This window comes from Pteronotus mesoamericanus, unplaced genomic scaffold, assembly GCF_021234165.1.
Source record: "Pteronotus mesoamericanus isolate MK-2021 breed Mesoamerican mustached bat unplaced genomic scaffold, CSHL_Meso_final contig_25, whole genome shotgun sequence".
In the NCBI taxonomy this organism is placed as follows: Eukaryota; Metazoa; Chordata; class Mammalia; order Chiroptera; family Mormoopidae; genus Pteronotus; species Pteronotus mesoamericanus.
The window spans coordinates 39,813,361-39,837,959 of NW_026555105.1; the positions used below are offsets into that span (position 1 = coordinate 39,813,361).

At 40.4% G+C, this 24,599-nt stretch overlaps 1 protein-coding gene across 4 annotated transcripts in view; it reads right to left on the bottom strand.

Moving 5' to 3' along the window:
- The window catches only part of RALGAPA2 (Ral GTPase activating protein catalytic subunit alpha 2), a 393,192-nt gene extending 370,571 nt beyond the window's left edge, over positions 1 to 22,621 (bottom strand). For all 4 annotated transcript variants that reach the window (XR_008529157.1, XR_008529156.1, XM_054574136.1 and 1 more), the window contains exon 1: positions 22,406 to 22,621. Coding sequence is in view for 2 of the 4 variants with exons in the window: in XM_054574136.1 (XP_054430111.1) it covers positions 22,406 to 22,511 (106 nt within the window). In the remaining 2 variants the exon portion in view is untranslated. The remainder of the gene's footprint in view (positions 1 to 22,405) is intronic.
- Between the last annotated feature and the right edge of the window lie 1,978 nt (positions 22,622 to 24,599).

The window sequence follows — 24,599 nt, forward strand, 5'->3', positions numbered from 1 at the left end:
TTGCTGCCTTTTGCAATCATTTATATGGATAAATTAATACTGTACTGACCCATTAGCATTTTCCTGTGCTCATTCTTTTTCAGCCCCTGGCAAAGCCCCATTTTATGTCAATATCAGAGGCACTTTCTAACATATCTGCTCTTTGCCTCTGACTAGAATTTGGTGTAACACAGCAAGCTCATCCAGTGTTCCTATCATCACTACTCATTGTTGCAAAAAGGAAAGACATAGGCAGACATGTGTGCCCTATCTTCCTCAAAACCTGTGCCTGCCATGGCTTCCGTAGCCACTCACTTCTCTTCTCCACCACCACTTCTTTCTCTTCCCTCTTCTATTTACTGTCCCCAGTCACTGTTAAGTTTTTGGGCAAAGGATTTGACTTTTATAAAGTAAGCTAAACAAAACTTCCCTTACAAAGATCAGACTTAAAGGTCAATTCAGGTCACTTCCCTGCTCATAGCCCCACATTAGGGCTCCCCAACTCAGAGACCTATAAGCTCCACCTGGTTTTACCCTTACCTCTACTTTCTCGTTTGTGCTTTCTCTAACTCCTACTCCTTCAACTCTATTGACTTCCATGAGATTCCTGAGCCTATTATTACTCAGAACCTTTGCAACTACTGCTCTGTTTGGAACACTAGTCCCAGCAATAATCACAAACTGTTCCCTCTTAACCCAGATGTTGGCTGCAAACCCCTCTTCAGAGAGTCCTTCCCTGACTCCACTATCTAGATCAGCACACTCTCACCCTTATCAAGCTTCATTATTCCATAAACATTACCTGAAATAATATATCTGTTCTTCATTTGTTTATTGTCCATCTTCCCTAACTGAATAAAAATCTCATAAAGCTGGGCTTCATTTGGTACATGGCAAGCACTCAGTAACTATTTGTGGAATGACTTAAAAACAATGTATATGACCTAATCTACACAGACTCAAGAGTGGCCAATCCATTTATTAAAATGGTAACCCTGCCTTCCCTCAAATTATACAAGTCCTCAAATATAACTCCTTTAGTCTTAAGTAAAACTTACAGAATGTCATTTAAGATTGTCTCATTGATCTAGGATTATTAACAAAGAAGCCAATTATCTTCACCTTGGGCACAGGCAAAATACAGGCAATGCTGCTTTGTGTGGGCATGTGCCAGAAGGCCTTTCCAGAACTATTTCCTCAGAAACACATGAGCCAGAATGAGATTCAGTCTATAGGTACAGGGCAAGTGATCTTGGCTGGCCAATCAGAGTACCACATCTCCCTCACTCAATGATTGGTACATTACCCACAAAGGGCTAATCAAAATGGTCTCAGGAACTAGGGTGAGCCCTCGGGGAGGGGCCACAGTCATCTCAAGAGTCACTAGGGTTCAGGGACCATCTCACCTGCACATGGCAGAATCAGCTTGAGAATGAAGTAAAGAAACAGAAAACAAACAAACACAGAACCAAGAGTGAAGAAGAGTAGTTTCTACCAAGAAGGGAGATGGGAAAAAAGAAAGAGTGGGAGAGTGTCCCAAACACCACTTACATCCCTTTCAACAGCCACACCTAAAACCAAATATTCCCCTAGACTAGTTGCCTGGTCTTTAAATACTTTATTTTTAATTTAGTTTAAGCTGGATTTCTAACATTTGCAACCAAGAGTCCTGACTAGTAAAATATGCACAACATATACTACCATTCCGGTGGAGCAAAATTAATGCCCAGGCTGGTTAACACATACATACTCAGGTGGCTGCCAGGGGCTAGAGGGAAAGTGGAATGAATAAGGAGTCACAGTATGGTTAGTTTTCTGATGGGGTGATGAGAACGTTTTGATAGAGATGTTAGTTTTACAACACTGTAAATACACTAAATGTCACAGAATTGTTTGCTTTAAATTTTATGTTATGAGAAATGGACTTGAATAAAAAAATTTTAAACAAATAATGCTGTAATGCATTTCTTAATATAAGAGTCTTTAAGTATACCTATCATAATTTTCTAGAAGAGAAAATTGGGTCAGATGATATGTAAATTTTTAAGATACGGATACATTATCAACAATTACTTTCTAAAAATATCATAAAAGACTATCAAATAATAGTCTGATCAAAAGTGTGTTGAAGAGCTAACGCAATATATTATTATTAGAAAAAAGATTAAAAAAACAGCAACTTTACTAACAGGAAAATTTATTTTAATCTGTAAATTTATATATCTTAGATTATTAGTGAAAAGTGACATTGAAAACATTGGGTATTGTCATTTCTTCATTTATGACTAATGTATACATATATTTTGAACACCTATTTGTTGGGAACCTGGTTTCAGGGACTGTAGCCTTGCCGATAGGCAAAAAGGCCCCAAAGCTGGAGCAGTGGAAGGAGGCCTTGGGAAAACAGGCCACTGAGGAGACAAAACCTGTCCTCCTGGCAGGGGTGCAGCCCCTACCTCCCTCACATCACCCTGCTTGGCCCAAGAGAATGGCTGGTTAGTCAATGACAGGTAAGACCCCTCAATGGCAGAGGCAACCTAAGACAGGCACAGTCGCTTAGGGGACATCATGGGAAGGACTTGGGGGACATGGTACCCTCACCCCTCGGCATTGATATGGCTGGAGTCCTCATTCTATCTGAAAGAAGGCTCCTTATCTCTTGGCAGTTCTGCCCTGCCTCATGGCTCAGGCTTGAAACAAGGCAGGTATAGCTCTAAACTGGATCCGGTGGTTTCTGGGAACAATTAGGCCTGGAAAAGGAATGCATTAAATCTGTGAAACTTACTTTGAAAAGAATGCCCTCAAGTTAATGAGTACTGACGTTTGGGGTCAAGCATAGAATGTGATCAGTTTTCCAGACTGGGCGTCACCCTGTCTACCAGACCCTGACCTAAGCAAATCTCTTGTGTTCCTCAACTGTTATCTATGATCTCTATTTGTTTTCTGTAAACATAGCCTTTTGATATCGATTGATGAGCTTTGCATCCATGCTGTGTACCCCTGTGCATATAGTTCTCAATAAAAGCCACTTCAAGAGAAGGGCTTGGGGCCTTCTCCACTAGAGGGACGTGCCACCCCCTCCCTCTGGCAGACTGAGAAAAGTGTCTGGGACAACTTATTTTATTTCCCCATCTGTGATGACACAGAGTGGCCTCTACAGGACAGAGTCCGCGCTCCCACCTCAGCTGGTGCCCGAACAGGGACCATCAGGACTTTACATGGATCAGCTCAGCGGCTACGAGCCACCGTCACAGACCACACACCTACTGAATAGGAGTTTTGGCGTGCCTTTCAACCCCAGAAAGGGACTCAGCAGCACCACTGCTTGACAGTCAGGCTGTGGGTGTGTGAAGTTTCAAGGGGAGAGGGATTTCTTTTAGGGCCATCTCTTGCGCCCATTTATTAGGGCCATCAGGTCCATTTGATTTCCTGCCCTGTTTTTTCCCTGCCTCAGATAACATCTGACAGTTCAGTCTGAATCCAAACACTCCTTGTAGGATCTTGCTTTCTCTCCCTTGAGAGTTTTGGCCACACTCTGGTGGGCATGGGTCAAGCACTTAAAAGCCATAAGGGTGCTCGCTGCTAAAAGTCTCCCATGAAAGGATAAACTGGACGTGGACTGGGACAGAACACTAGGTTTCCTGCCAGCCACAAGCAAAAGTCCACACAACAAGAGGCACACCGTAAAAGCATTCACAGTCCCCCCTGCGGCACATTCCCCACCTAGGTTCAGTTCTCAAGATAAGAAAGCAAGAATCTAGCTCGGAGCAAAAAGTGCTATTTTTTTCCAGATTCTTTCTCTCCTCTTCCTCTACTTTCAATGTAATTAGGAAGTCTCCAGCAATTAAGTAGTTAAGTAGTCAGGATTTGAATGAGTGCTTTGGTCTAGCCCTGTACTCTGAAGAAAAGGGGCATGTCCTCCTCCCGGCTGGGGCACTCAGCACTTGAGTGTCTCCGTATGAGTGGAAGCTTTCACGGGAACATCTGGGATCATTTCCTAAGACGTGCAGGGGCCTCACAGGGAATTCCAGTCATAAGTAATTAACTTTTGGCTCATTCAGGGACATGCAAAAATATGGGTTGGTCACCCAGCACTCTGAGCCCCCCTGGCTGTTTTAGACAATCAGGGGAGAAACCAGATGCGTAAGAATGTTGGGGGGTAACGAAGGGGCAACACCCTTGGAAATCTTCTCCCACAAGCAGTACACTTTGACTCATTACACTTTGCTCATTCCTTAGCAACTAGTCAGAAGAGGTTTATAAAAAGTGGAGCGGAGTTGACAGAAGGTGTAGCTGGAAAACAAAAACAGCAGCATCTCAGCCACAGAAATGGGCTCGAAACTTTCTATGGAGCAGAAGATGTACTCTCAACTGCTTCAGCAGCTTCTTAAGGCTGCAGGATGTACAGTTAAGGAGAAACATTTAACCAACTTATTGCGGATAGTAAAGAAATACTGTCCATGGTTTCCAGATAAAGGTCCTCTGGATTTAGAAGTCTGGGAAAAAATCGGACAGAAACTAAAATGGCTTCAGGAAAATGGGAAGTCTATAGGACATCAGAATTTATTAACTTGGAGCCTAATTAGAACAGCTCTTGTCCCTATTCATACCAGAAATCCTTGTAATCAGAAAAGCTCAGACTTAAAGGGAGGGGCCCATAGGGCAAATGCAGGCTTGAGTACTGAATCTAATTACAGGGAGCTGCCCGCCACAGAGAAGAGCGGCTCCATGCTTAGCCCTCCTACCACCCTGCCTTGGGATGAGGTGCAGGAAGATTTACCATCTCTGCCTCCTCCTCCTGCAGATTCTCCTCCAGCATTTACTCAGACCACCACTGTGATGCAGCAATATCTTAAAGAAGCTGCAGAGGCAGGAGACTAGAAAGCTTCATCAGCTTTTCCAGTCGTCATTAAGCAACGTGGACAGCCTGTCCATGAGCCATTGCCTTTTACAATATATAAAGACAAAGATGAGCATCAAAGACAATGGACTTCAGTCACCCTACACTTTGGGCTTATCTCTTCCATCACTGATGGCTATTGAAATGGCCCCCTGTGACTGGATCACTCTGTTTAGGACTGCTCTGACCCCAGCTCAGTTCTCTGCATGGCATTCAGAATACACTGACCATTCCTGCCGACAGGCCACAGAAAACCACAGGAACAGCAACCCAGTGCAGCTTAATATGATGCTTGCGACTGGTCAGTATGAACCTCCTGAAGAGCAGACCAGAATGGATCTCCAGGTTTTTTTAGCCAGTGCTCCCAGGTGGCTTCCAGCACCCTAAAAATGGTCCTGGAAGCTAAAGTTCGGGGATGCATCTCCTTTGTTAACATTCTACAAGGAGCCACGGAAGCTTATTTAGACTTTGGTGACAGACTGCAGGAGACAATACAGAAGCAGGTTGAAAATCTGGAAGCAGCTGAAACCCTTCTATTAGTTAGCCTATGAGAATGCGAATGATGATTGTAAAGCTGTTCTCAACCCTATTAAGCTAACTGCCACTAATATCAGTCAGTTCATTAAGGCCTACCAGAATGTGGGCACGGAGCAGCACTGGTGCCTCACTATTAGCAGCTGCTATAAGAGGAGAAATTAAATGTTTCGGCTGTGGCAAGCCAGGTCATACTTGCAGGGACTGCCAAGCCCCACCACAAGTTAATTCAGGAAGGCCACCCGATAAAGTTTGCCCACGTTTTCCTAAGGGCAGACACTGAGCTAATCGATGTAAATCTATTTATAACAAGTATGGCAAACCACTTCCCCTCAGGGAAAAGGGCAGAGAGGCGTCAACTCTGGTGCCCCGAACGCCAACAGGAGTTCTCCAGACAACTGCAATCAGTTGTTCTGGAATCAGGGACATGCAGAGTCACTGACCTCCACTCTCCCATAAGGAGGAGCACAGGATTGGACTTGGTCACTACCCAGGAACTCATCTTAAAGGAATAGGATAAAACCCTCCTTGTTCCTACAGAGGTGTAGGGGCCATTGCCTGAGAGCACAGTTGGGTTCATTTTAGGAAGGTCTACCTTTACTGTCAAAGGAATCCTAGTCCAGCCTGGAGTAACTGATTCTGATTATCAGGGAGAAATTAAAATTATGATTAGAGCCTCTGGATAGCATGTCATTCCTGCCCAGACTCGTATAGCCCAACTTCTTCTTCCCTGTACAGTGCCAAATACCCAAGATATTAAGAGAGGAAAGGAAGGCTTTGGCAGTACTAATAACCAGTCGGTTTTTGGACTGCTTCCATTAAATTAAATAAACCTCTTTTACAAGTGACCGTTAAAGACAGAACCTTCCATGGTCTGCTAGATACGGGTGCAGATGTCTCTATAATTTCTATCCAATACTGGCCTCCAGACTGGCCGCTAGCAGAGGCTGACATACCCATAACTGGCATAGAAGGCAATACTCAGCCACGCAAAAGTGTCTGGTCCCTCATGTGCTATGGCCCTGATGGACAGATAGGGGGAATCCAGCCTTATGTCCTTTCAGCCCTGCTTAATATTTGGGGAAGAGACCTTCTTACCCAATGGGGAATGAAAATCACCCTTCCACCTTTTCATTAATGACCACTGTTCAAATACTTCCCTTGCCCCTCCCTGTGGCTTTCAGACACGCCTGTGTGGGTCAATCAGTGGCCCCTGAAAGGGGAGAGGTTAAAAAACCTCATGAATTGGTACAACAGCAATTAGAAGCAGAACATATTGAGCCCACTAGCAGTCCATGGAATACTCCGATTTTTGTAGTTCCCAAAGAATCAGGGAAATGGAGACTTCTGCATGACCTTAGAAAAATTAATGAGGTACTACAGCCCATGGGCGCTCTTTACCCCGGAGTTCCCAGTCCAGCTTGCCTGCCTAAGGAATGGCCGTTTTTAGTCATAGATTTAAAAGACTGCTTTTTTACAATTCCTCTAGCTGAAAAGGACAGGGAACGATTTGCTTTCTGTTCCGGTTCTTAACAATTCTCAACCATTACAGAGATATCATTGGAAAGTTCTGCCTCAAGGCATGTTAAACGGCCCAACTATGTGCCAGCATTTATTTCACCAAACTTCACAACCTGTATGAGAAAAGTTTCCTAATTCAATAATATATCATTATATGGATGACATTTTAATTACTGCTCCATCCCCTGAAGCACTAGCCAAAACCTATGCTTACTTAAAAGAGGCAGTCTTTCATGCCGGCTTAATTATTGTCCCTGAAAACGTCCAGCAATCTGAGCGTTAGAAGTACCTAGAACACATTCTTTTTCACTGGACAATTTGGCCTCAAACACTCCAAATCAGTCCACCTGAACTGCTAACTCTTAATAACCTTTAACAACTGTTAGGCATTATTAACTGGATTCAACCTAGTGTAGAAATTACCACCTACCAGCTTACTAATTTACTTATCACCTTAAAAGGTGACTCTGATCTAAATTCCCCTAGAATCTTACCCCTCTCCAGGCTCTCCAAGAATTAGACCTCATTAATCAATATATCAGTGAGAGGAAGCTCCTGAGAATAGACCAGAATAGACCGTAAATTCCCAGTTAGGCTGTTCTGTTTTCCAACTCTAGGCACCCCCACAGGGTTAATTGGTCAATTACTGCCTCAGCTAGGCATGGTAGAATGGCTGTTTCTCTCCCATCAACCTCAACATACTATTACTACTTATATTACAGCTTTATGCCGTCTTATTATTGAAGAATGTGAAAGAACTCAACATCTTTTTGGCCATGATCCAGCTGTCATTCACATCCCTTTGACTCAAATTTACTTACAGCAGCTATCCAGTCAAGTCTCTAGAATTTCAGTGTGCTATCACAGATTTTGTAGGCAAAATAGAAATTAGTGTACCCTCAGATAAATTACAAAACATCCCAATCCTTAACATTCACCTAAAAGAAAAAATTAGTGAGACCCCTATCCCCAAAGCAAGGACTGTTTTTATTGATGGTTCAGGAAAAGCTGCCATAACCTGGCAAGAGGACAAGGAATGGAAGTACTATGTTTCCCATGGTCATGCTTCCACCCAACAAGCTGAGCTCTCAGGAGCCATTATGGCTCTCCAGCAATGGCCTCACAAGCCCTTGAATTTAGTTTGTGACTCTGGTTATACTATATATACATTCCCTCATAGAGATCAAGCTCTCCTTAAGGAATCTATTGACCCTTCTCTGCTCAGCCTATTTTTAACCTCGAAAACTTTACTAGATAAAAGGGAACATATTTTGTTTGTCACTCACATGCATTCCCATACAGGTCTCCCTAGCCCTATGTCTAAAGGCAATGCCCAAGCTGATGCTCTAGTGAGCGTAATAAAAGCCTTTCGAAAGGCTGTTGCCTCTCATCAATTTTTCCATCAAAATAGCCATGCACTTCGCAAGGAGTTAAAACTCCCTTGTTCTCAAGCTAAACAAATTATTAAACAATGTCCAGAATGCCAGGCCTTAGGTAAAGCATTGCCTTCTGCTAGAATTAATTCCAGGGGCCTAGAGCCACAAGCAATTTGTCAAGCTGATGTAACCCATTACCCTCCTTTAGGGAAGTTTAAATTTATTCATGTCTTTATTGATACCTTCTCTGGGGCAGTATATGCCTCCGCCCTTACAGGCAGATAGGCCAAGAACATACGAGCCCACCGGATTGAGGCTTTCAGCCATTTAGGCCGTCCACAGCAAATTAAAACTGACAATGGACCAGGATATATGGCCCAGTCCACTCAGGATTTCCTACAAAGGTGAGGAATTTAACGTAAAACAGGTATCCCTTATAATCCCACTGGTCAAACCATTGTGGAACATGCTCATCATATTTTTAAAACTTTCCTTAACAAACAAAACAGGGGGAGCCAGGAAATCTCTCCCAAAAATTTGATAATGCTAGCCATGCATACTTACAATTTTCTTAATTGTGACAATTCTCTTAATACAACAATTGAAAAACATTTTAATTGCCAAACGGCAGATAATAAGGGACCTTATCATTTAGTATTATATAGAGAACCCTTAGGAGAAGGAAAATGGGAGGGGCCGGTTGAATTACTAATGTGAGGAAGAGGGTATGCCTGTGTTTTAATACACACAGATCCTTTGTGGCTGCCTGCCAAGAGGGTAAAGCCATACCATGGGAGACCAGATCCCTCACTTGATGTGCTTCAACCAATCAGAAAGGATCTGCCATCTGGAGGACCTGACCGATCAGCTATCCCAGATGGTCGTAACTGAGTGACGAAGAAGGATGTGCCCCATCCCCCAAAAACTGAAGACATTGACAATCAGGACCACCCCCAATCCAAAAAGAGTGACTTGAGAAGACAAAAAAATATCAATCATAAACCTGAAAACCTTATAAAGGATGTATGGGTCCGAGACACCCCTAAGAATCAATTTTTAGCCTACTTATCAGTAGTGTCTTCTAACTCCACCAAAATTATAGTAATCCTTGTCTTGTTGGCTTGTTTTGGGGATTCAACCTTGCCGCTGATGTTCAATATACTTACTGGGGCCACATCCTTGATCTACCCTTGTCTAAGGTGATGTTTATGGAGGCTGTTTTCTAGAGACTGCATTCGAGAGCAGCAGGTAGTAGGTTTCATAGTCCTATCCACCACAAATACATTAACAAACAAAACTTATTTATAATAATTTTTTCCTCTTAATAGGCAGGAACTCTTTATGTACTGAGTACACAATTATTTCCTCTCTTATAAGTTTCAAATATTTTTCCAGTTTATTATTTACTTTTTGAGTTACAGGTGATGTGTGTGTTTGTATATGTATTTATTTTAGAAGCAGGAAGAGAAAAATGGAAACATTCTCTCTAAAAAAAACCCAAACCATATCTACAATATCACACACACACAAACACATAGAAAGACTAAGTGGTATTTTACTTCCCCTCCAGTTCAGCATAAGCTCTCCTACTACTTCAACCCTATCTGACCCAAACACATCCTCATTTTATCAGATATAAAATCTATTAAATAAAGAGGTCAGCACTGTTTGTACCAGAAAAATGACCAGACAGAAATAAAACAAGTCAATCCCTTTAAAAAGTTTAAAATTGAAGAAGCAACATATGTCATCAGTTCCCTTTCTTCCATGCAGTCATGAAAATACTATCAAGGATGTCACTGAAAGCATTTTCACCACTAGTCATAACAGGTCCTTTTTTGGGGATGGTGACTCAGTTTTGGTTTTCGTAAATTTTAAATTTTTTAATAGTGTCTCTCCAATTTTGTTTCTATGAAAAAAATATCTGAGGCACTTGCGTAAGCCTCAGCTGAGCCTGTCCTTACTTACTAACAGCTCTCTGGCCCTGCGGCCTCTTCTCTCCCCACCCGAGTCAAGGTTTCCCAACCTCTTCTCCCTCTTGTCTGAAGAAATAGTCCTTTCTTTAGCTATTTCCCTTGGGATCCGAGGGGTGAGTATTCTGATGAGTGCATGTACACAAGGGAGGAGGTTAGAGGGCTCTTTCAAAAGACCTTAATTCATGGTCTTAATCATTACTTTAATGCAGTGGTTTTCAACTTTTTTCATTTCATGGCACACATACAGTAATTTCTAAAATTCTGCAGCACACCCAAAAATGTATTTTTGTTAATCTGACAAAAAAAAAAAAAAGAGTTGTAATTTTGATTCATTCACACTAGACAGCTATTTTTATGTTGGCTTTTGTCATTTTTTTGTTTTATTTGACAATGCCCTGACTAAATAGGCATTGCATGTTTTAAAAATTCTTGCGGCACAACAGTTGAAAATTGTTGCTTTAATGATAAGAACTTCTGGCTGGTGAAAACAATCTTTGGGGGTAGGACGCCTTCTGGAATTTTTCCAATCATCCATACAGGTGGCTCCTACTCCCCCACAGACTTAGATCCATCTACTTGGAAATCATATTTTGAGGTTTCTAAAAATATTTATTCCAGACTTGGATTGAAAACTCTGGTGTTCCCAGTGCTGTATGTAATACCTGGCATTTGGTTGGTGTTGGATAAAAAAAAAATCTGCTAATGAGTAAGAGGCCAGCTGTCTGAGTTCAAATCCTGACTCTGTCACTTACTAGCTGCATGCATAACCTTGGATAGGGTTCTTAACCTCTCTCTCTCTCATCTGCAAAATGTGGATAACAATATCACTATCCCACTTGGAGGGATTAAATGAGTTAATGTATGTAAAAGTATTCCTGGCAGTGCTTGGCACTTGGAAAGTGTTAATTAAATGCTAATTATTATTATTACAGATAAGGAATTATTATTATTACAAGAGGAATCATGATGAACAAGAAGCCATTCATGTTCTCAGTGTACTTATCAAGTAGTAGGGGAGGTAAGGCAGACCCAAGTAAGAATACAAAGCCAAAGGCTATAAATGCCAAATGAGAGGTACAGAATGCTACGGGAATTCTGAGCAAAGATCATTTCAGGGCAGAGGGACAAAGAAAGCTTATGTAGAATATGTAATATGCTTGTGTTGTCTCATGGAAGAATTTTTAGATGGCAGGATGGGCAAGAGCTTCTGGGAAAAAGGAGGGGATGTGTCAGTTTGAGTTTTCCAATAATTAGACACCAAGACAAAATTAGACATACAAGAGATTTACTGGGGAAAACTGTGAAGAATAAACGGGAAGACCTGAGAAGGCAGGGAGAGGCTTCAGACCACAACTCATTTCTGACTCCTGTGAAGGACAGGAGGAAGAAGGGAGGGAGGAGGAAGTCTCAGACTTCAACACATTTCTGAGAAGGTCTTGGTTAGGCCAATAGCGAATCCTCAAGCCAAAACCACCTTTCAGAGGTAACTGGGTCTCACAGGAATGGGCCACATTAGTACTCCTGCTTGCACAGTAGTACTCCATCAATAACTGGCTGGGAGCTCAGCTTTGGCTAAAAAGTGGTGGTGAATCCAAGGGCAGCAGCTAGAGCTCTGAGTGGCACATTCTCATGGCTCCCATATTTGGGCACAAGCAATGTCACTAGTACCTTATGTGTCCATGAAAATATGGTTGAGGTTCAATGAATATGTGCCATCACTTAAAATCAAACACAAGACAATTCCAATGGGGTCCTTATCTTTTTCAAAAGGGGTTTTGTTTTTTTTTAACTGAACCACAATTTTAATAGTTAAGTCAAAGTACATATTTAACGTTAAAGATTACAACTAACAGTATTCAATATCTTCCAGATGTGGTTTCAGTTTCTAAAGCAATATAGAAGATACAAAAGTATTTTGTATCTACACACACACACACAACACCCATCCACCTTTGATTTGGAACTTCCCATTCTCTTCCTGGCATATTAATCTATACTCTTTCTGTTCAAAGAGCCAGAAATATGACTCAAGGAAGGTAAGGCAAAAATGGTGTGTTACCCATGCAGTTGTAGGCTTCTACAACTGCAAAGCACAGCAGTGGAGATGGCACACACATGGCTGAACCCATTGGCTCACACAGGGTCCACTGGGCCCTTTTCCTTCTCCATCACTCTGCTCTGCCTCCCTCTGAGTGTGAATTCAATTTGAGGCAAGTGCTCTCCACGTGGGACTAAAGATGAACACATGCAGCCCAGCCTACATCCTCATGGTTTGCAATCCAGAATGATGGGAGTTGTGCTCTCTTATCATCTACTATTTCAAATCTCAGAGAGATTGGGACTTTTGGACCACTCACCAAGGGAACACATGGGTTTGGCTCTGTCCTCTGCTTAAAAACTCTTCACAGATTCCTAACATTAACCACACCACAAGATACAAGCCAATGAACACTTAACTCCACAGTGGCCAAATCATTACCTTTGCACAAGCTCCTCTTTGCAGTCTCCTCACCCCCAACTTGTCTACCTGGGAAATTCCAATATTCCTAACATACTTCAGACCCAGCCTTCCTCAAGACATGCACCCCTCCAGGAGGCCTTTCTGCTCTTCCTTCTCTGTACAGTTTCACTAACCCTCTTGTAGTAAGTGTACCATATTTTTCTGCATATAATGCACATACACGTTTTTGGCCCAAGCTTTCAGGGAAAAAAATCTTTCATTTTAATTTTTTAATTCAATTTTTTACTTATTTATATTTAAATACTTGTTTTTTTATATTATATAGGAATTTTAGCATTTATATTTAACCATTATGGTACAAGAAATTTTATGTAACAATTAATTACAAAACAAAAATTTTATGTAACAAATAATTACAAAACACAAGAACAGATACAAGGTACAAGACATTTTATATACTGGTAACAAATTTACAATATTTGCCCATCATAGAAAGCCAAGAATTCTTCGTCACTGTCAATATCAGAAATAATGTCTTCTTCAACTTCTACATTTGCAGTGTCTTTTGACGTCACTTTCCTCATCCCAGTAAATTTCATCATCCTCATTTCCACCAATAGCATTACTGATGCCGTATTTTTAAAAATGACTTCACAACCACTTCCTTCTTGACACTGTTCCACGATATTAGGATCCAATCACAAACCTGGGCAATGGATGCTTTCTTGATTCTGCCTGTAGGTGTTAAATCATTGCCAGCTGACTGCATTCACAACATCTACTCTTTCTTCATTGGGGTGCCCTAATGGGCTTGTTTACTGACATATCAAGAGGTTGCAGTTGGCTGGTTAACCCAACAGGTATCACAGCAAGTTGGGTTTTCAAGTCTGCTGCAACTGCTTTTGCACTTTGTGTAACACAGTCTTTGAAGTGATCAAAACAAGGAAAGTTGGTTTTATAAGTAATCCTCCAGGACTTCGTGATGAAAAAAGTGATCAGACTTTGTTAAACCAGATTTTCATGCTTTCTTTATTCATCATCCTTTATCATTGCATGCAGACAATAACTCCACTTGAAATCTTTTCTTTTGGAAACATTTTTCTTTTAAAGATGACCACAGTTGGTAGCTTTGGCCCATCTGTACAACAGGCTAGAACAGCAGTGAAATGTGTTTTCTTGTGACCACTAGTTTTAACAGACACGGTCTTTGTTCCTTTGATGTCCACAGTTCTGTTGGATGGCACATCAAATGTGAGTGGGACTTCATCCATATTGGTGATTTGGGACAGCTCAATGTTGTAAGTCCTTTGGAAAACTAATAACATAAGAATGAAATTCCAAAACTCAACTCTCATAGGCTACTGGAAGTTTTTGGGGACATTTCGTTTGCATCCTCATGCTCAAACCTTCTCTCTTCATAAAGTTAAAGCACCAGTTAGGTGTTCTTGAGAAATTATCAATGTTTTTTTCTCACACAATCCTTCGCCTTCTTTTATCATCTTGGTCGAAATAGAGATCTCAGTTTGACACTACTCCAGAACTTCACTTCCTACTCCACCTCTAGCCACTTTGGACATTTCCCTTGCATTGCCTTCTTCTGCCTTGGCATCCAAAGAAGCTTTGCTTCCTGTCACCTCCAGAGTCTGATGTCACTGTCTGTGGGAGGAGGTCCAAAGTGTCTCTCAGTAGCTCTTTTGCCATGCTTTTTAGCATACTTAATAACTTTTAGCTTAGAGCTTGCAGTGTACGAAAACCATTTCAACATTTTCCAGTAATTTCTCCCACCTAACGTGTACAAAGAGAAATGTTGCACTGTTCACCCTATGGTAATAAAGTCAGCATCACCTAGCTTATCAAGTAGATAACAATGAGTATCATCTATCTTACTCTGTGGGTAACAATATTCTGTGGATAACTCAGTGGATAGCTCTTCTTTTCGTTGAATCAAAACCACTTTTGTTACAAGTTCGTTGTACATTCAACAAAACTGATTATAGTATTCCAGGGTATTATTTTGCATATGGATATAATTATGCAGCAGCAAAATTCAAAGCAATATTTTTGGGAGACATGCAAAAACTGCTAGGCTTCTGTTTAATATTAACATTTATTCGGGTACATAAATATATTTTCTGGTATGTAAATTTGTTTTTAACTCAGACAAGTAGCAGAAGCACAAATGGATTTTATGATTGTAAGAATCCCAGCTCTGCCACTTACTGGCTGGGAGCTGGTAGACAAGTTGCTTTCTGGAGTTACAATTGCTTTCTAGAGTTACACTTTTAACACATAAGCATAAATAAAAGAATTAAAACCATTTATATAGATACGGAATTAGTGCTACCCATATATAATGCATATCCTTATTTTTCCCTCAAAATTTAGGCAAAAAGTGCACATTATACATGGCAAAATACAGTAGATGTTTACAAGTCTGTCTCTCCAACCAATCAGCAAATCCTGGGCCTTGTGCCTTAGTAATCTCTGAAGACAGAGCCCTTCCAAGCAAACACATGCACAAACACAAAAATGTCTGTGAAACGGAATTTTTTTAAAAATCCAAAGATAGTTGTTTACTACATTTATATTATTTTTAAATTTTACAGTAAAATAACTTATAGTCCTTTTAAAAGCAATTTTAAAATTTAAATTGAATCAATTTGCTATTTTGAAAGTCAGCTTTTTTTAAATAACCAATTCAGTTTTATTTTCAATATTCAGTTTAGAGACCAAATATCACTAAACATCTAGTAAAAGTTTTTATACCCAATGCAAATAAAGTACTTACAAACAAAATAAAAATGCAAGTTATAAAAATTTACATAAAAATATTTTGAATCTACCAATTACCTCTCTTCCCAAAATACAAGGTAAAAGCCAACCTTTTCAAGTTATCTCAAACAACATATCTGAGTTAATTAGACTTTTACCCTAGGTTCACCTTTCTCACAACAGAAGTCTAGGTAGTCTCAAGTCCTAGAAGCTGGAATGGTGTATTTGTGTTACATGTATGTGTCCAAAGTCAATTTTACATCCCAAATATTACAGATATAAAATGTTACTAATTGATGAAAAAATACTGGGTTGGCCAAAAAGTTTGTCTGGTTTTGTCCATAAACAAGATGGCTCTAGTAGTACTTAGTTGTCTGTAACTTCATTTGAAACAATTTTGTTAGACTGTATTGTGATAGCTGTCATATCAGCACACATTTTTTAAAAATTTATAAAAATTGGTAAATTTTGTGTGGCAATATTAATATTGGAGAGGGAAGAAAGTATACAACATTTTTGGCATACAATTCTTTATTATTTCAGTAAAAGTAAAAACACAACCGAAATGCAAAAAAAAAAAGATTCGAACATGTGAAAAGCAGTTTGCAAAGTTTCATGCTGGAGATTTCTCTCTGGACCAGAATGTTCCCTGGTCAGGTAGACCAGTAGAAGTTGACAGCAATTAAATCAAGACATTAACTGAGATCAACATTATATCATGAAAGAGGGATCTGACATACTCAAAATATCCAAATCAATAAAGTTATTGGTGAAAATGAAAAGTGTGTCTTCTATTTTACAGAAAAAACTAAACAAACTTTTTGGCCAACCCACCAGCAAAGGGAATGTTATAGCAAAATCACTTTGCTTCAAGGTCAAATGAGAGAGATCATACTAAGACTGCCTGAAGAGCCTAAAATTACACCTCTCAGCTTTGTTCTGGTTGTAAAATATTCATGTGGCACTAATATCCATGCAAATATTCTACCATCTGCTAGGCCTGCCAAGGACACAAAGAAGCAAATGAACACAAAAACACAGACGGAGGCTTTTTATCTTCCGCCATATTCAAATCAAATAGAGCCTCAAGTCTTCCTAGAAGAATATGGTAAAACAGAACAGGAAGAAAGCAGCAAAATTCAAAGGACTATTTTTGGGAGACATGCAAAAACTGCTGGGCTTTTGTTTAATATCTTAACATTTATTTGGTTTCATAAATACATTTTCTGGTATGTATGTATGTTTTTAACTCAGACAAGTAGCAGAAGCACAAATAGGTTTTATAATTACAAGAATTTCAGCTCGGCCACATTGGCTGGGAGCTGGTAGAAAAGTAGTTAACCTCACAGAGCCTCAGTTTCCTCATCTGTAGGTTGGGATAACAACACTACTTTCATCATTAATTATGGGAAGATAAGTGGAATTCGGACAATAAAAAACAACCATATCATCACTTTCTAGCCTCTAATTAGCTCCAGACCCCAAGTCTTATAACCCCCCCCAGACATTTCCATTTGAATTGTGCCTTTTTGTCAAAATAAACACACATAACACCAAACTCATCTTCCCCTGTCATCAGCCACAACTGCTCCCAACTCTTCTGGATCTATCCATGACACTCCCACTGTCCCAAACACCTAACACCAATTATCAAATTATAAACATATGTTTATTGCTAGTCAGACCAGAGTGCAGACTGTAGACCTAATCCTCGCTGTTGGCAGGCCCAATGGCAGCAACCCTTAAAGCAATGTGAATTGTTATAAACATGCTAAAATCCAGCAATTTGATTGCAGTGGAATCTATTCTAAGAAAATAATGCAAAATATAGAAAAAGCTGCTTCCTAAGATGTTTACAGCAGTATTATTTATACTGTTGAATGGGGGGAGTGGTAAGAGGAGAGGAAGAAAACAATTTAACCTATTAATAAATGATAAGCTAAATTACAGTATATAGTATCAACAAATGTTTGTAAGTAATAAAAATGAGAGGAACAAAACAAGGGGAAATGCTACTATTAGATAAATTTCAAAGGCAACATTTCAAATTGTAAGTGAACATAAAGCAACAGGTGCACAAAAGAAAATATACCAAAACATTCTATTTTGCTCTATCAGTATATGGAGCATTTATGAGAAACTACCCTCCCTCTCTGGTTCCAAATATTTGGTCCAAACCCTGGTGTCACTTGATTGCATTTGTCTGTGGCCTACGATCCCCAATCTCATTTCCTTCTGATTAATCACTCCTCATCTAGCTTCTGCAAACTTCGCTTTCATTATTTTATTAAGAGAATTACTCCTACTGCACTGGTTCTTTAATATACCACCCCTCCTTTCCATTCATGGAACTTCTTATTTCAGGCCCTCATCATTTGTTGGCTCTATCATTGCCTGTGTTCACACCCCTCCCATGAGCCCCAATCCATTTTTCCTGGCCCTGCTGGCAGAGATAAAGTTCTCAAAACTTATCATTTGACCTGCTAAGAATTCTCCAAGCAGGCCCTCTCACCTGCAGAATGAGATCTGAGCTTCTAATTCTGGCAAACAAAATCCTTTCTGATCTGGCCCTCAGCCTGCCTCAGCTTCTCCCAGTCAAGCTACCTACTCCTCTCCTCCTCACAAGTCCCAGGTACAGCTCACTGTCCTGCCCCTACTCCTGGCCTACACAGTACTCCAGTCTTTTATCTGACACCGTGGATGCCCTCAGGGCCAGGTTCTAGCACCCTATCCTCAGTGCCCAACATTACTCTCACCACTCCCGCAGTGGACACGAGGAAGGGGCAGGCTGGCATTCCTTACCCCTTCCATATCATTGTCATGTATAGTCCATCATCCCTTAGTCAGCCCTCCCCCTCTACTTTCCCAAATTCTACCCCAATCTATCTCAGTAGCTACTAAGATAGCTATTGAGCGCGGCTACTTAGTGCTTGAAATGAGGCTAGTCTAAAATGAGATGTGCTTTAAGTTTAAAATACATAATAAGTAATATTTTATTTTGTTACCTATTGATACAATACATATCAGATATATGGGGTCAAATAAAATATATTAGTAAAGTTAATTTCACTTGTTTCTTTTTACTTTTTTAAATGTGACTACTACAAAATTTAAATCACACATGTGGCTCACATTATATTTCTATTGGATAGAGCTAGTCTAATCATTCTTCAGGGCCTATCATGATTAAAACTTCAGGCTGCCCCTATTTTTGTGCTACTCGGTTATCTTTTCTGCTTCCTTGAAATCCTATAACAGAGTCTACTATATAAGCCACGAACTAATTGCATAATGCACTATTGTTTACTATTACTCCCACTTTTCTTGCTACAACAATGCCATTTCTATACCCTGTTTTGAGACTTAGTAGGCACTCAACTTTTAATTAGACACAGGATCTTTGTTTGAATAAGATAGCAATACACAGTATGTTTTTTGTTTTGTTTTTGTTTTATTTATTCATTTACTTTCCCAATAATGATTGAGACAGTGTAGGGAGAACGGGAAGTAAGGGACATAACGGCTCTTTCTTCTTCCTACATATAGACCATTTAGCACATGGCTTGGCCCCTTGTAAGGCCCTTCTATGCCTCAGTTTCCCCCAATGTAAAATCAATCAGCCCAATCTACAATATAAAGCCAGATCAAAGTAGCTAAGCAGGTTCTAACTGGACTCACTACTACTACTATGATACTACGAAATACTCTACTTTTCACAGCTAATTGTGTTTTGTCAGCCAGATGTCTTAAATACAGATTAATTTTTATGAAGAGAGAACAAGTCCATCATAATTATGAAAATAAGTAAAGGTGGCAGGAGGAATTAACTATCAAAATGCTTCTCCTAGCCTATGAATGATAGGAGATAAGTAATGGGAGAAGAAATCGTCAAGTACCTACTCCAAGGTGAAATAGTTTATATTGGGTTGGCCAAAATGTTTGGGTTTTTTTTTTTGGTAGGATAGCTCTAATAGCACTTACTTGTCTTTAACTTCATTTAACAATTTGTTAGACTGTATTGTGACAGCTGTCAATCAGTGTGCATTTTTAAAAAAAATCAAAATTGGTGAATTTTTATGTAGCCATTTTAATATTGAAGATGAAGAAAATATGCAACATTTTCAGCATATTATACTTTATTATTTCAATAAAGGTAAAAACGCAACTGACACGCAAAAAACGTTTGTGCAGTGTATGGAAAAGGTGCTGTGAGTGATCAAACATATCAGAGGGAAATGGTTCGTGAAGTTTTGCATGGAGATTTCTCACTGGATGATGCTCCATGGTCATGTAGACCACTGAAGTTGACAGTGATCAAATCGAGGCATTAGAACAATTAACATTATATCACATGGGAGATAGCCAACAAAACAGTAACTAATTTACATTTCATTCCAAACTGAAAAAAAACAGTGAAATCTCAAAAAATGGCGATTGTGGTAATTCCCCCTCACCTTTACTTATTTTAATAATTATTATGGACTTGTTCTCACCATAAAAATTAGTCTGTATTTGAGAGAGCTGGCTGGCAAAATATCCAAATCAATAAAAATTATTGGTGAAAGTGAAAAATGTGTCTTATTTTACAGAAAAAACTAAACAGACCTTTTGGCCAACCAAATACATCACACTCACAATAACTTTTACAAGGCAGTCATTACCAAACCCATTTTACAGAGTAAAGAAAACAATGTTCAAACATAGGCTAAGTAACTAGGCCAAATTCATGTAGCTGTGCTGCAAATCCTGGTCAGTAGTATGATCTCTGTATGTAAAAAATGATATCTTCATTAATGCTAGAAGATAAAATATGTGCAAAGTATTATATAAATATACAAATAAAAATACAATAATAGTTTCTATTCATTTCCTTCAAATAGTTTTCTTGATCTTGGCTAATTCCCATCTTTTAAATTCAGAGACCTTTTTTCCTAAGTTGCCTTTTCCTTAAAGTAGCCAACAAGTAGGGTATGTGAAGTGGTAGAAACTGGTGCATTAATGTTCTATTTTTTCTTAAAGTCTTTAAACCAGTTGAAAGTTAAAGTTTACATTCAACATCATGACTAAAAGTCCTCAGATACATTTACAAAAATCTAGTCCCAATGGGTAAAGAGTACAGTAATAAAGTGAACTGAGCCATTCCACAAACAAATGCAACAAAAGAACAACATACACGTAAAGAAGTATCAAAGAACCTCTCCATGTTACAGAACTTAAGTCATAACGAGTTCAAATGAAATGATAAAAGAAAGTTCCTCAAAATAAGACACACAAAAAATGAAACCACAATGACATAGCCTTGAAAGCTACCTTCTCAGAATGGCAACAATGTACTGTGTATCTATAAGAAATCAAACTGATCTAGGTTTAATTGATTTTGCCTTAACAAAATAGCCAACTTAATCTTGCAGACCTGTACAGAACAAAAGTTCAAATTCTCTATCACAGAAAAAGTCCTGAAGTTATCAAATGCTTTAAAATACTGTTCAACTCTCCTTATCAAAAATATCGCTGCAGTAGGTGTTAATCAGTCACTAAAAAAAAAAACCAACTGCACAATGCAACCTGTGTGTGCCTGGTATTTTACTACAGGAAGTAGAAAGTTCAGTTTACCAAGAACACCAAATTTCACTTTCAAAGATCTTGAAAACTAAACCCTCTAACAGTAACTAATTTACATTTCATCCCAAACTGAACAAAACAGTGAAATCTCAAGGAATGGTGACTCTGAAGAACTTCACTTGGCAAAACCGGGTGGGGTTTTTTTTTTAAGAGTATAAATAAAAATAATTTGCAACTTTTAATCTCATGAAGGTCTTTATGTAAAATTCTCACACATAAAATTAATTCTTTTATTGCTATATTTCCTCATGGGACAGATATATTAAGACTATGCTCTAAATCAGGTGGTTTTTGTTCATTTTAAGAATAAAAATGGCATCTCAAAGAAGCAGAAGGTGTCCTTTTCTTAGTCCCCAAATACACAAAAGACAAGTCTACAGACAGCAAAGGTGTCTTCATCCTAAACAGAAGTTATGACTAAGGAAGTAAGAAAATAGAAAACAAAAGAAGCCTAGCAAACCAGCTACAAATCACATGTAGAAGGTGATAGGAAGCCTTGTGGACACTTCACACCCACAGGGATGACCTTCATCACAGGTCAACTGCAGACCCACCTGGGCGCTGCTGAACCTCCCCTCAGTAGTCTCATAAAAACGGAGGAAGGCATATAGCCATCATTGTCATCCCAGCAATAAAGGAGAAGCAGCCTTTTGAACCCAGAAAAGTCACCCCTCGCTCCAAGCAAACACGAGGAGTCCCCTTCACACCAAGGACACAAAGAAACCGAAGCAGCCAGACCCAAAATAAAAATAAAATTTAAAAAGGGAAGGGTGTGGGGTAGGAAGAGATGTTACAATTAAATTTAATGTATCCTGGGACCACCTGGAGTCTCTCTCAAAAGTAAAAATAAAATTTAAAGGGGGAAAGGGAAGCGAAAGAGAAGACAGTTCAGTTAAGTCTGTGCCAGGGCTACTTGGGGTCTCAGTATACTTAGAGTCCGGGACTCATAAAAATTTAAAAATTGGGAATGGAGATGGCAGCTCAATGTATGTGTGAGGACCATTTGAGGTCCAGTATTTGCTGAGGAAGGGACAGTCACGATTGTGCCCTACCTCGAGGTTACCCGGTGAGAATCTGGAGTAAGTTTACACCGGAGGGCTCGAGGACGAGGTTGCCCGCTTTCCGAGGAACAATACCAAGACCCAGACACCAGGTCAGACGCCCCACCACCCTCACCCCACGCCCTCGGCATTCCAGCTTCGACCCCAACCCGGCCCGAGCCCGGGCAGTACCAATGACCCCAGATCTCCCCCCCGCGCCTCACCCAGCAGCGCCCGCAGGTGTTTCAGGCGGGTCAGCACGTCCTTCTTGGGGTCCAACACCTTCTGGGTGGACTTCTTGACATCCCCGTGGCTTCTTCGCGAGAACATCCCGCCGCGGGAAGCCCGGACCCCTCCGGAGGTCAAAGAGGCGCCTGCGCCGCGCGAGTCACCGCATAAGAGTCCAGGGTGGAGTGTATCGCGTGGGCCACTCGCTGCCCCCCTCCTTGCAGCGGCCGTTGCCGCTTCAGCGGTGACTCCAGGAAGGAGGGGCAGGCCGGGCACTGAGAGGGGAGGGCCAGGAAGGCAGTGTCAACGCGGAACTGAAGACCCCACCTCGCCCCCTGGAGGCGCCAGCCTCACCCCTGGCATAGTGCACTGGCTCGTGGCCCGTACTCCTCGAAGGGGCACCACGGAGAGCCAAGTACTCGCCCCTAGTCACAAAGTAGCTTGCCCCCACGCATTCGCTGTACTGCAAGTCCCGGGATGCTCCAGGATAGAGCTCTCCAATCAGACTGCCGTAACTTTGGCACGATGGTAGTCAGTGGGCCGGCTCTAAGAACGGTCTGCCTTCCTAACCCGCAAGTTCTCCTGGGAAATGTAGTTATGCAGGAAGCGAGGCACTGCGACAGCCTTTCCAGAACATGGAGCTATGGGGGAGCGAGGCCCAGGTCTGTACCCAACGCAGTTCCCTCTAGTGCAACGTGAACCTCAGAATCATCTCAGTAAGAAAAATTTCAGGGCTTTTAAAATGCAAACCATTTTAAGTTCTACAATAGCTTCTGGAATCACACCAAGGAGGAAGGGATCCACGGAAATCCCTTGACCATACCAAAATCGCCCCTCCAATTTCACATTAAAATGCATGGCTTTGGCAAGAGGAAAGTATGTGCCTAGGCTCTGCATGAAGAGCCCCTTGGTTTCTGAGACCTCACTCAGATCGTTCTACAGGACCTTGCTTCTTGCTTTGTAGGAAGTGCACGTTCTCTGTGTTGTGCAAAGCCCTATTAGCAATCCAGTAGAAGAACCGGAAATAGAACATGAGAGACATGATGCTCAGTCACGTATACTTCTAAGGACAGGCACCTGTAACGGGGTAAAACTGAGAAGGAAGATGTTCTAGAGACGTCTTACAAGAGATCTTACTACATTTGAATCCTTTGATGCTCCAAATTGTGATAACATTTTAGCACGTATCCATACTTAAGATGATTGTTTAAAAACGTGGTTTCCATCAGATTGGTACAACATAACTGTCTTTTCATTCAGGTAAATTGTAACTTGGAGGACGAACCAGGGATTTATACAGCTTTGCGTCGATCTCTGAGCACAGTAATTGGCCTCTGGAAGCATTCAATAAAAGTTCATTAAATAAAAGGCAATAAAAAGTAAAAAATGGTGCTACATGTTTCATTCATACATGCAAAAAAAATCTCATAATTGTTAGAGCTTCTATTTTTAGAGTTGTCAAAATAGCATTGCTAGAAGTGGAGTATATTTATACTGAAGGACCATTATTCAGCAATGAAAAGGAATAGACTATTAATATACCCAGTAAAATGGGTGAATCTCACACCCAGAGGTGAAAGGGCCACACTCAGGATGATAGCAGAGCTGTTCTACCAGTTTGGGTCCCTAGATGACATCTCCATCTGGGCCACAAAACCCCCAAGACTGTTACAAGAGAGAAAAAACCTTTTGTCTTAAGACATTTTGGGAGTCCTTGCTGCAGCAAGTTAGCCTGTACTTAATTACATATAGTAAGTCGTAATATTCTTTGCCAGATTCGTTTAAAATGATACCTTTCATTACATTGATTGAACAAATAAAGGAGGCACTCAGAGAATTCAATTTTTTCTATCATAAAGCAACCTGCCATCATAGTCGAACACTTATTGAGCACCTGCTATGTATAAGGCATGAGCTAAACCTTGGGGATAAAAAGATGCAGCCTCCTGACCTCCAAAGCATACCATGTAGTTGAGAGGTAGAATACGTACGTAAATAACTAGGTAAATGACAGTGTAAAGTGAACATGTGACACTGTCAAAACTTGGTAGTACTGCATATGATTTCATTTATATGGGGAATCTAGAGGAGAATATAAATGAACAAAAGAAGTAGAAACAGACTTATAAATACAGAGAATAGACTGATGGTTGCCAGAGGGGAGGAGGGTTGGGAGACTGAGTGAAAAAG